We start from the raw sequence: 12,821 nt of genomic DNA on the forward strand, positions 1-12,821 counted from the left end.
TGCTTGTTTGACTGATTATATCCCACCCCCAAAACTATCCCCATATACCCATGGCTCTCCTCTCCCAATCACCAATCTTCTCTGGCTACCTCCTTCCATCAAACTTTTGCCAACTGCATGGGTTTGTGGGAGTGAGTAAAGTGAGGAGAAGGTGAATTTATTGATGTGAATATGTGAAACCACATAATCTTACTGAATATCATCTCTAGAAATGGAAGGAAGTTAAGAAGCTGCAGGTATCTAATGAGATCCGATACCAAAAACACCATACTTCCTCTTTTTTCATGTCTTTTCTTGGTTACAGTTCCCTCCTCCCTTTTCAGTCCCTGCTGGCTGCTGAAGTAGCTCATGTTCCTATGGAAGGTTTTGCATCCACTCCCAAATTGCTTTGGGTAATTCTACTACTATGTGGTAAGTAGAGGGGCCTGAACAATGCTGGGATGGAAGGATGGAAATACAGAGATGGATCTTATACTAATACTGATGCCCAACTAGAGATAGTGTGTTAGGAATCTTTCCTAGGGAGCTCTGATCTCTCTCTGTGCCTGTGGATTCTGATTTGGGGACTGACTAGAAGGCAGAAGAAACAAGACTGAGCTGAGCTTAATGAAGGTCTAAACTTAAAAAAATCTGACAACTCTAACTCATTGATTTAATATACCTCTGCCAAGGCAGAGTTGGATGAGGGAGGAAAGAAGTCCCTATAAAGAGATGGTATCTTTTAGTGTAAATCCCTGGAGAACATAGACCCTTTTAGGGACTGAAGGAATCCAGGTCAGAGATTCCCCCAACTCTGACTTCTCAGAAATCTCAGGCTTTGGCCATGTTTGTGTGGAATCGCTAGAGCCAAGGACTTGCAAGGAAATGCTCCAGTGTCAGTAGATTGAAAGAAGGCTTTCGTTTGCTTTTGGATGGAGGCACTCAATACTTTCCTTGACCAAAGTCTTCGATGAAAGATCAGAGGTCTGACTTGGATTGGGATGGCAGCTCTGATTAAGTATGAATAGAGGAAGGAGAAGGATATGAGAGCCCCAGCACCCAGAATATTTTCAACTCCTGGCCAGGGTTATGTGTACACACTAGTTCTGAAGATAACCCTGTACTTCCAACAGCATAGGGCAGAGATAAAAGGGCACACTGGAACTCTTGCTCTCAAATTCTGGCTACCTTGCCCACATATTCCAGTTCCTACCCTGACAAAGGACCTATGGGTACTCCTTTCTCCCTTGGAGCTGATCATTACTTTCTGTTCTCTTACAGCTTTAAGTGGAAGGTCCACAGGTAAGTACTTCTGATGTACTCTCTTTGTCTCCTCTACCAGTTGCCTCTTATTTTATAATGATAACAAAAGCTCCTATTTCTATAGCCCTTTAAGGCTTACAAAATACTTTCCTCACAACAACCCTACAAGGTGGGTGGGGCATATATTATTATACCCATCTTTAGGCTAGGAAACTGAGATTCAGAGAGGCTAAATGATTTAATTGTAGTCACACAGTAAATGTCAGAATCTCACTATCTGCTTTTTTTTGTGACTTGTGCTCTCAGAAACATGCTGACCTGCCTGCTTCTTACTCCTTGTTATACCTTGTCTCTCTCTATGAGGGATTCAGGGAGACTTGCAGCCCTTGAAACAGCATCTATGGGGTCCAACAGTAGAAAGAGAAGCAAAGGAAAGGATATTTATAAAGCTGTTAAAACTCAGAAATTCAGATAATTCAAAAGTCCATCTGATAGCCAATCAGTCCTGCCTTGCTTTGAGGCTCTGATATACTGGGCACTAAAGGGAAACCCAGAAGGAGGAGGAAAACCTTTGCCTTCCTAGGACTCGTAGTCTGATAGGAGAAGGCAAGATTCATATTCAGGAAATTGTTTCAAGCAGAGAGCTATGAACAAGTACAAATCAGTATGAAGGGTCAGGGTTATGAGAGAGATCATGACAAGAAGAAGCCAGAAGAGAAGGTTTCAAGGGCGGTAGTCTCCCTGAATCCCTCATGCAGAGTTTCCAGGAGAGAGAATGTGACGCTTTGCTGTAAGGGATACAATATTTCAGGTAGCAATCAGACCCAGTGGCTCCACAGTGGCTCCAGCATCCCGTTCCAAACTCCCAGTTACAGTATCATTTTGTTACCATCAGAGATAGTGGAGAATATTGATGCTAGCCTGGTGGTTCTGCCTTGAGTGACCCTATATATCTAGAAGTCTACACTGGCAAGTGTTAGACCTAGGGAGATGTGGGGCAAGGGTCCAGAAAGGTGAGAATGAGTGAAAAAGCATTTTAAGTGCTTCATGTGTACTACATTTTGAGTATACAAGCTAAAACAAACAAACAAATAAGATGGTCTCTGCTCTCCAGGAGCTCATCTCATTAGGAGAGGTAAGAATTACAGAGTAGATAATAGGCCTAAAAGTTTTATGAAAGCAGCGATGGTATGGATGGCAAGGTACAAAGGCCTTTAGCATGAGCCAGCAAGTCGTATGATAGTGTCCAGGGGTCTAGAACACTTGGCAGAGCAGATAGTGACAACTGCTGGTCTTGATATCACCAGAAGGTTTGTAGTGATTGATTACTGATTCATTCAACTGACAAGAAGATCCATATCATCCTTCTCACCTGGTTACCTTTCATGGGCATGAGAAGTTGGGGGAGGGCTAGGATAAGGGGGAAGGACACCCTTCCCCATCTGCCAGGTGATAGCAACAGAGTTCAGGAAAAAAGGATGCATACATTTATGCATATATATATGCATATGCCAAATATCTCTTGTCCTTTCTCTCACTCCTATATTCTGCCTGCATTTCTGGTCTCCTCCTTCCCCCATTTTCTTATTCTCCATACCAGACATTTCTCCACATCCACCCCCTTTCCTTCTTTGCAAGGTTTAGGGCTGATTTGATTCATGGACCTTAACTGCCACGGTAGTGGGATTCTCACTGAGACATTGGCAAGAGGGTCACTCTGAAGGTCAGGTGTTTCAATTTGCCTCAGTCATGGTTAGATTGCAGGGCTGCTGTGGGACAGTTCAAACTGTGTGAGGAAGGGTGTTAAGGGTGAAAGTATCTATAGCGATAGGATTTTCATCTGTCCTAGTAGCATGAACTTTGACACACACACACACATACACAATCAGGGAGTTAACTCTAAAAGTTGTTGCCTAAAATTGCCACAGCCTTAGGTCACAGAGTCACCTTAGGTCCACAGGAGGGTTGGGAAAAGGTAAAGAAGAAGGGGTAAGTTCCTCAGGTATGCCCAGAGTCATAGGTTGGCAAGTTGGTCTTCAGAGTTTTTTTTTTCCTGTAACAACTCTAGAATGGATTCTCTTGCTTTTCCTTTTCCTGTTATATTTTTTCTTTCTGCATTTGAAGGCTTTTAACATATTTTGTTTGGTGTAACAAGGGTAGAGCCACCCTCAGGATAGCTCTCTCTCACTCTGCCTTCCTCCCAAGATTTCCCTCTCTGTATTTCCCCTCTAAAATTTTTATTCCACTCCACCGTATTCCTCATCCTCAAAAACAGATATAAAACCTTGAAGGCAACCCCCACCTCTCACAGTGAGTCCACCCTACAAGGCTACCTCAGGTTCAAGGCACTTTGTAGGTCCAATCCAAAACATAGTTTATGAGGCCCCACCAGTATGCTTAGTTTTTCTAGTCACCACAATATACAATTGTTTTAAAGCAAAGGCACTTGATGAAACTGCAAAGTCAGAAAATAGCAATAAATCTTTTCCTCAGAAATCTAGGTAAACTTTCCAACACACACACACACACACACACACACACACACACACACACACCACACAAATCAATAGGACAAGTAAGCAAACATAATGATCAAGAGGAGAAGCTCATATGTAGGGAGCACATGTAGTCAAGACTCACTCATGGAAGGGAAATTGAGGCCCTGACTCTGCAGGAACACCTTAATGGTGTCTTTTTGTGCTATTCCTATTAACCATGTTCCCCTCTGGTCTCTCATTGCATAGTCTTTCCTAAATGTCTGGCCTGTGCCATTCCTGTGGTGTGGTATATACTTCTGCCTGGTGTGTCCCTCTGCTGGTCCTGAATGGTCAACACTTGGTCAGTGTTCCTCTCTCCACATGTGACACTATAAGAGTGATCTGTACTTGCTCTTTGTACATGTCTTGGGTTTTTTGGGGGGTTTTTTGTTTTTGTTTTTTTCGTTTTGGTGAGGCAATCAGGGTTAAGTGACTTGCCCAAAGTCACACAGCTAGTGAGTGTTATGTGCCTGAGGCCAGATTTGAACTCAAGTTCTCCTGACTCCAGGGCCGGTGCTCTATCCACTGGCACTGCCAGTGATTGTGAAGTTTCTCCCTACTTCCAGTTCCTGGCTTTAGCTGGGGTCATCATCTAAGGTTCTGTCTCTTTGATATTAGAGGAAGAATAGGCTCCGTGATTACTCTTATAGCTTAAAGCCCCAATAATTTTTGCCATAGCTCTCTTTGAAAGTCAGAGACCTCATACATCCAGCAATTGAACCAAGATGGGCGAGGCCCCTTTGTAGCTATTTCTTCCATGCAGTAGGAGGGGGAAGGAAGAGTCTATCTCAGGGGTGGGGAACTTGCAGCCTCAAGGCCATGTGGCCTTCTAGGTCCTCAAGTGCAGCCCTCTGACCGAATCCAATTGGATTCAAATGAGGATTCAAAGTGAGGACCTAGAGGGCCACATGTGGACTAGAAGCCACAGGTTTCTCCTGTCTGATCTATCTCTTTCTCTGAACCTTAGCTGGAATGGGAATTTCCCCTCCACAAGACTATTCTTCACCCCAGTCAACATCTCTTCCAGACATAAAACAGCTCCAGCTAACAAGAGCCTTCAGGTTTAAGTCAGGAACTTTGATTTGTTAGCATTGTATGCTTATATTGCACCATGAATGCTCCATGTTGATTCCACTGAAACTTCTACTCAAGTCTTGGAATCCATAGCATATCCTTAAACACAAAAATCACAGACTCCAAAATACACCCAAGAAAGGTTGAAAAATGTTTTTGCCTGAAGCTGTGAAAATATAATCAAAAGGCTTTTTAAATTAAAGGATGAAAGAGCTGATGACTATGTAAATCAACCAGGCCAGATACCAAGCCAGAGAGTAGATGCGAAGAATAGCAGTCTGGATAACTAGATGTTCACAAAAGACAGAACACAAGAGTCAGTGGACTCCTCTAAAGCATCAGATAACCTCTAAAAAGATCTGTGTGGTTGCACTAGGTACTAATAGACCAATTTAGAGTTTTTAAAAAAGACATACATGGGCAGCTAGGTGCCAGTGGATAGAGCACCGGCCCTGGAGTCAGAACTTGAGTTCAAATCTGGCCTCAGGCACATGACACTCACTAGCTGTGTGACTTTGGGCAAGTCACTTAACCCCAATTGCCTCACCAAAACAAAAAAAACCAAAACAAAAAAACCCCCAAAAAACCCAAGACATGTACAAAGAACAAGTACAGATCACTCCTATAAGAATGCAGCCAGGACTCCTAAAGTATGCGTGCTAGTCAAACCTCTTGTTTCTTCACAACATGGGTAGTGGATAAGAAATAATCATAGGATATCCATGCATGCTCTAAAGTAGAGTGAGGGGCCTTTGTATTACTCATGCTCAGAGGAAAGCTTACTAAGTCTGCAGGTGGATATGTGGGAAGGAGAACACTGCTGCCCATGTTTGAAGGATGAGATTCCTATAGGTCAATCTCCCTTTCCCACTCCCTCATCCTATCCTCTTACATTTGCTATGGACTGTGGCTAACAGGAAATAGGGTCAATTGAAAAACAATTTTTGGTTGGATGGGGGGAGAGGGTTTTTTTTTTTTAAAAAGAACAATCAAAAAAGAATTAGGAGCATTGCAGGGGGTAGGAGTACAAAATATAATGATTACTGGCAATGGAGAAATTATAGAATTGTCACTCTTATTTTTACCTCTTTATTCTCTTCCAAGAAGAATAATCTTTGGATTGGAAAAGACAGAACAAATAAGTGATTAAAAAAATGAAACCTAAGACAGGTAGAGCAATATTAAGAAAGCACCTGGATGCCTTTGGTGAGTTTGCATCACTAGGCCTAGATGATCTATGATTCTGTAAGAGCTACCTGAGAGAATGTGGAGAACAGAAGAGGTGTCACAAATTGATGAAAGGCAAATATTACCCTGGCCTTCTAAAAAAGAAAGAGGATAGAGTCTGTCTTGACTTCAGTTCCTGGAAAAAAAAATCAGGAGTACACTCTGAAAGGGATGGTTGGTGAATACATAGAAAAGAGGTGATATTTGCAAGAGTAAGCTTGTCCTTATTTATTTTAAATTTTTTTTATTATGAATTAATTTATTTATTTTTAGTTTTCAACATTCACTTCCACAAGATTTTGAGTTCCAGATTTTCTCCCTATCTCTCCCTTCCATCAACCCTAAGACGACAGGTATTTAGAATGTACCTTCCCCCCAATCTGCCCTCCCTTCTCTCACCCCCCCTTCTCTTATCCCTTTCTCCTTCTATTTTCCTGTAGGGCAGGATAGATTTCTATACTCCTTTGCTTGTATATCTTATTTCCCAGTTGCATGTAAAAACAATTTTTAACATTCATTCTTAAAATTTTGAGTTCCAAATTCTCTCCCTTCCTCCCTCCCTACCCACCTTCATTGAGAAGGCAAGCGATTTGATATAGGCTACACATGTCTAGTCATGCAAAACACTTCCATGATAGTCATGTTTTGGAAGATTAACTATATTTCCCTCCATCCTATCCTGTCCTCCATTTATTCTAGTATCTCCTTTGACCCTGACCCTCCTCAAAAGTATTTGCTTCCGATTACCCCCTCCCCAAATCTTCCTTCCCTTTTTATCATCCCCCACTCTCTTATCCCCTTCCCCCCTATTTTCCTGTAGGATAAGATAGATTTCCATACCCAATTGAGTGTGTATGTTATTCCCTCCTTAAGTCAAATATGAAGAGAGTAAGATTCACTCATTCTCTCTCACCTCCCCCTCCTCCCCTCCACTGTAAAAGATTTTTCTTGCTTCTTTTATGTGAGATAATTTACCCCATTCTCTACCTCTCCCTTTCTCCTTCTCCCAGTATAATCCTCTCTCACCTCTTAATTTTATTTTTTTATATATCATCCCTTCATATTCAACTCATCCTATGCCTTATGTCTGTCTGTCTGTCTGTCTGTCTTTCTCTCTCTCCCTCCATATATATATATGTATATATATATATATATATACATGTATATATATATATACACGTATGTATGTATGTATGTATGTATGTATGTATGTATTCCTGCCAACTACCCTAGTACTGAGGTCTCATGAGTTAAAAATATCATCTTTCCATGTAGGAATGTAAACAGTTCAATTTGAATAAGTCCCTTATGATTTCTCTTTCCTATTTACCTTTTCATGCTTCTCTTGAGTCTTGTATTTGAAAGTTAAATTTTCTATCCAGCTCTGTCTTCTCATCAAGAATGCTTGAAAGTCCTCTATTTCACTGAATCTCCATTTTTCCCAGGAAGGATCATACTCAGTTTTTCTGGGTAGGTGATTCTCAGTTTTAATCTTTGCTTCTTTAACCTCTGGAATATCATATTCCAAGCTCCCCCAATCCCTTAATGTAGAAGCTGTTAAATCTGGTGTTATCCTGATTGTGTTTCCGCAATATTAGAATTGTTTCTTTCTTGCAATATTTTCTCCTTGACTTGGGAACTCTGGAATTTGCCTACAATATTTTTAGGAGTTTTCCTTTTGGCATCTTGTTTAGGAGTTGATTGGTGGATACTTTTCCATTTCTATTTTACCCTCTGGTTCTAGAATATCAGGGCAGTTTTCCTTGATAATTTCTTGAAAGATGATGTTTAGGTTCTTTTTTCAATCATGGCTTTCAGGTAGTCCAATAATTTTAAAATTATCTCTCTTGGATCTATTTTCCAGGTCAGTTGTTTTTCCAATGAGATATTTCACACAGTCTTCTATTTTTTCATTCTTACGGTTTCATTTTATAATTTATTGATTTCTCATAATGTCATTAGTTTCCATTTGCTCCATTCTAATTTTTAAGGAAGTATTTTCTTCAGTGAGCTTCTGGACCTCCTTTTCCATTTGGCCAACTCTACTTTTGAAGGCATTCTTCTCCTTTTTGGACCTTTTTTTTCCTTTGGGGTCAGTCTATTTTTTAAGGTGTTATTTTCTTCAATATTTTTTTGGGTCTCCTTTAGCAAGCTGTTGACTCATTTTTCATTATTTTCTTGCATCATTCTCATTTCTATTCCCAATTTTTCCTCTACTTCTCTTACTTGATTTTCAAAATCCTTTTTGAACTCTTCTATGGTCTGGGACCAAGTCATATTTTTCTTGGAGGCTTCAGATGTAGGAGTATTTGCTTTGTTGTCTTCTGGTTGTATGTTTTATTCTTCTTTGTCACCAAAGTAAAATTCTAGAGACTGAGTTTTTTGCTTCTGTTTGCTCATGTTCCCAGCCAATTACTTGATTTTTAAATTCTTTGCTAAGGTAGGGTTCTTCTTCCAGTGTTGAGGGTGTACTGTCCTGAGCTTCAGGGGTTTTTGTGAAGTTGTTTTTTTCAGAGATACTTCCAGCAGCTAAACATTTTCAGTTCTTCCAAGGTGGTATGATCAAAGGAGAGATGTTTACTCCTTTCCTGTCCTGTGCTCTGGTCTATGAGTGACTACAAACTTTCTTTTCTGCCTTGGAACTGTGAGGAGGATTCTCTCTGTACCACCACAAGCTCCACCATGCCAGCACTCCTCCTCCCTGCAGGGCCACTACCCAGGACTGTGACCAAGATCTAAGCACAGGCAAAGCAAAATAATCCTTTCTCAGCACCAGCAAAGAGATCTCTGCAATACTCTTCTGATCAGCCACTCAATTTCCCCTCAGTCTGTGATCTGGGGGCACCCCAGCATCTGAGGGCCAAGAGCTCAGGAAGAAACTGCTGCTGCTCTGGCCATTGTCCCAGGGTTGCACTAGGGCCAGGGCTAGACCATGCTCCTCTCTCAACCAACTCTGACAGACCTTTCCCACTGACCTTCTAAGTTGTCTTTGGTGTTTGTGGGTTGAGACGTCTGGAAACCACCACAGCTGCTTGTAATTCAGTCCCCCAAGGCCTGTTCCATGTTTCCTCTGTTCCTGTCTTTGCCTGTGCCACCCATGCTGAACTGCATTCCTCTCCCAGCCTGGTGCAACAGACCTTTCCTATTAACCATCCAAGTTGTCTTGGGCTGGAAATTTGTTTTACTCTGTCTTTTTGTGGGTTCTGCTGCTCTAGAATTTGTTTAGAGCCATTTTTTACAGGTATTTGGAGGAGTTTGGAGGAGAGCTTAAACAAGTCACTTCTTTTACCCTGCCATCTTGGCTCTGCCCGCCAGCTTGTTTTTATTTAGAACAGATCATGTCAAAATAACACTTCCTTTTTTTTTTAAAGAGTGTTACAAGGCAAGTTAAACAATCAAATGTTTATTTCTATAGAATTTGCTTGGATTTTAGTAAAGCATTTGACAACCTATCTTATGTTATTTTTGTGGATAAAATAGAAAAACAAAAGCGAAGTGATGGCCTAGTTAGGTGGATTAGGACCTGGATGACTAGACAGTTGATAGCAAATTGGAAAGACAACCTTTGCATAGTAATAAGAATAATGATCATTGCTTATATAATTCTTTAAGGTTTACAAAGTTTCATGTGTGTGTATGTATATATGTATATATGTGTGTACGTACGTATATACATATATGCATATTTTATTCCATGACAACCATCCTGTAAGGAAGGTGCTATTATTATCCCCATATTTCAGATGAAAAAACTGAGGCTGGCATTTATCACAGACTTTGTTAAAGGCTCAGATGACAAGCTTATCAAATTGGCAGATAGCACAAAACTGGAAGGCTAACTGACACATTGGATGACAGAGTCAAGATCCAAAAAAATCTTGCAAGACTTAAGTATTGGACAATCAGCATAGTATAAGGGGAAAGTTCTCTGGCTTAAAAGTTAAAGAACCTTGGTTCAAATCCTCCCTCTGATGCTTATTACCAGTTTGACTTTAGTCAAGTTACAGCCTCCCATACTTTAGTTTCCTCATATGTAAGAATATAAGGTCATTTCCACCTCTAAGTCTATGATCCTCTTCTCTAATGCTATCAAATTCAGTGGGGATACATGTAAACTCTTAGAGCTGGGCCAGTCAGCCAATGAACATTTATTAAGTGCCTGCTATGTGCCAGTCACTGTGATCAACGTTGAGGATACAAAAAAGGTCAAAAGACAGTCCCTGCCTGCAAGGAACTCCCTAATCTAATAGGAGAAACAACAAGCGAATAAATATGCACCAACAAGCTATATATACAGGAGATTATTAAGAGGGATTTAAAAACTCCACTTCACAAGTGTAAGATGGAAAAAGAAACATTACTAGTTAGCAGGGGTTTTTTTCTAAGATTTTAAGATTTAGGGAGACTACAATCTCAATCTCTTCTACCCTTCAAGAGAGGTAAGGAATATATTATATTGTAAATTTTAACACATTAGGAAACTGAGATTCAGAGGTTAAATAACAGGATACGGCAATTGATTTGGATTAATTGAATATGGAGGGTGAGAGAAAGTAAGGAGTCAAGTATAATACCTTGGTTGGGAGGGTGGTTTACTAGAAATGTGGTGGTACCCTTGGTAGTAATAGGGAAGGTAAGAAGAAGGGAAGGATTGAGAGGGGGTGGGGCAAAACATAATGAATTCAGTTTTGAACATTTTGAGTTTTAATATGTCTACAGGATCTAGTTCAAGATGTCTAATTGGTAGTTGAAGATGTTGGACTGGAAGTCAAGAGGGTGGTTAGGGCCAGACAAATAGACCTGAGAATTATCTGCATGTAGATGATAATTGAATCTACGGGAGCTAATGAGATCACCAAGTGAGATAGCAGAGAGGGAGTAGAGAAGAGGGCTCATGGGGGATATCTACAGTTATGGGAAATGGTATGGATGAAATCCAGCAAAAGAGACTGAAAACTAGTCAGAGAGGATGGAAGAACCAAGAGAAAGCATCGTCTCTGTCTCTGTCTCTCTCTCTCTCTCTCTGTCTCTCTCTCTCTCTCTCTCTCACACACACACACACACACACACACACACACACACACACAAACTAAAAAAAAAAGAATATCAAGAGAAACGGGTGATCAACAGCACTAGAGGCTGCAGAGAGGCCAAGAAGGATGACAATAGAGAACAGACTACTAGATTTGGTAGGAATGTTAGGAAGGCAGGGACTCCTCTCCCTCTGGGTCTCCCTTCAATGCCAAGAATATCAGGACCTCAGAGCAAGTCAGGACAACTGATTAACTTTAAGTGGACTTTTGAATGTCTGAGTTTCTGAGATTGGACATCTTTTCAAGTATCATTTTCTTTGCCTCTCTTTCTACTCTCTGACCTACAGAGGATACTTCAAAGGCTTTACTGTCCTTGAATCCTCCATGGAACAGAATTTTCAGGGGAGAGAATGTGACCCTTCACTGTACGGGGTCAGGCACCTCACATAGCAACCAGACCTGGTGGTTCCATAATGATTCCAGAACCTCAGTTCAAACTCCCAGCTACAGCATCATTTTTGCCAACCTCAGGAACAGTGGAGAATATAAGTGCCAGACAAGTGATTCTGCCCTCAGTGACCCTACATATATAGGAGTCTACAGTGGTAAGTATTGGACCTAGGGAGATCTAGGGCAAAGGTTAAATGAAAAAGCATTTTTCAAGTGATTAATGTGTGTTAAGCACTGGGTTAAGTGTTGGGTATAGGAATAAAAAACAAAGAAACAAATACGATGGCTTCTGCTATCAAGGGGTTCACATTCTAATCAGGAAAGACAAGATGTATAAAGCGACAGAGTTGCAGGAAAGTTTGATAGGCCGGAACATTCTAAGTATTCAGCATTAGTGTGAATGTCAAGGTTCAGGGGTCCTTAGAGCGCATCCGCAAATTGGATAGTTCAATGCCCAAGGATCTGTAGAGCGTTATGGAAGGATAGATGACAATGCCTGGTGATTCTGAAGTCACCAGGAATCTTATACCTGTTGACTTGCAGCTGATACAAATGGAATGAACATCTATGTTATTTTTTTCCACCTGTCCACCCCTCCCCCACCATGGTATCCAGGAAATTGGTGGAGAGGCTAAGGAAAGAGGGAGGAGTACCAGTGGTTCTTCATGCTTGACTACCTGGATGACGTCTTTTTGTTCTCTATGCTGGTTAGTTCTCCACTACCACCCCTTTTTCTTCTGTGCAAGACTTAGGACTGGTTTGATTCCTGGGTCCCAGCTTTCCTTGATAGTAGGGCTCGTACTGGGAAGCTGGCAAAGGGGTTAACTCAAAGTCATGTGTCACAAATTGACTCAGTAATAGACAGGTTGTAGGGCTGATCTAGGACCTCTTAACCATATTAGGAAGGAGCTTGGGGTAGGAGCACCTAGAGTCATGTTGTCAGCAGATCTATATCTAGAATAGCTCATGCTCAACTAACCTCATTACTTTTTTTTTGACAGAGCTAAAAAAATGGTTGAACAACCAAAAGCTTTCTATAGAATTCATCAAGATTTTAATAAGGCATGTGGCAGCCTATCTCATACTATTTTTGTGAATAAAGCAAAGAAATGTGAGTTATAATAATACTATTAGGTAGATTAGGAACTGGAGGAATGGCCAATTGATTGCAACAATGCCTGGCACATTGTAATCACTAATGTGGAAAGACAGTCTCCACATAATAACAATAAGAATAAGAGTGGGAGGAGGAGTATTA

The 12,821-nt window shown here is 40.9% G+C and overlaps 1 protein-coding gene across 1 annotated transcript in view; it reads left to right on the forward strand.

Annotated features, from left to right (window-relative positions):
- Positions 1 to 225: 225 nt before the first annotated feature.
- Positions 226 to 12,821, forward strand: part of FCER1A (Fc epsilon receptor Ia) — a 28,646-nt gene continuing 16,050 nt past the window's right edge. Inside the window, exons 1-3 of the mRNA XM_020977749.2 lie at positions 226 to 411; positions 1,261 to 1,281; positions 11,461 to 11,718. Of these exons, the coding sequence (XP_020833408.2) occupies positions 285 to 411; positions 1,261 to 1,281; positions 11,461 to 11,718 (406 nt within the window). The 5' untranslated portion in view covers positions 226 to 284. The remainder of the gene's footprint in view (positions 412 to 1,260; positions 1,282 to 11,460; positions 11,719 to 12,821) is intronic.

Source organism: Phascolarctos cinereus, unplaced genomic scaffold, assembly GCF_003287225.1.
Source record: "Phascolarctos cinereus isolate Bilbo 61053 unplaced genomic scaffold, phaCin_HiC Scaffold_5;HRSCAF=322, whole genome shotgun sequence".
Taxonomy (NCBI): domain Eukaryota; kingdom Metazoa; phylum Chordata; class Mammalia; order Diprotodontia; family Phascolarctidae; genus Phascolarctos; species Phascolarctos cinereus.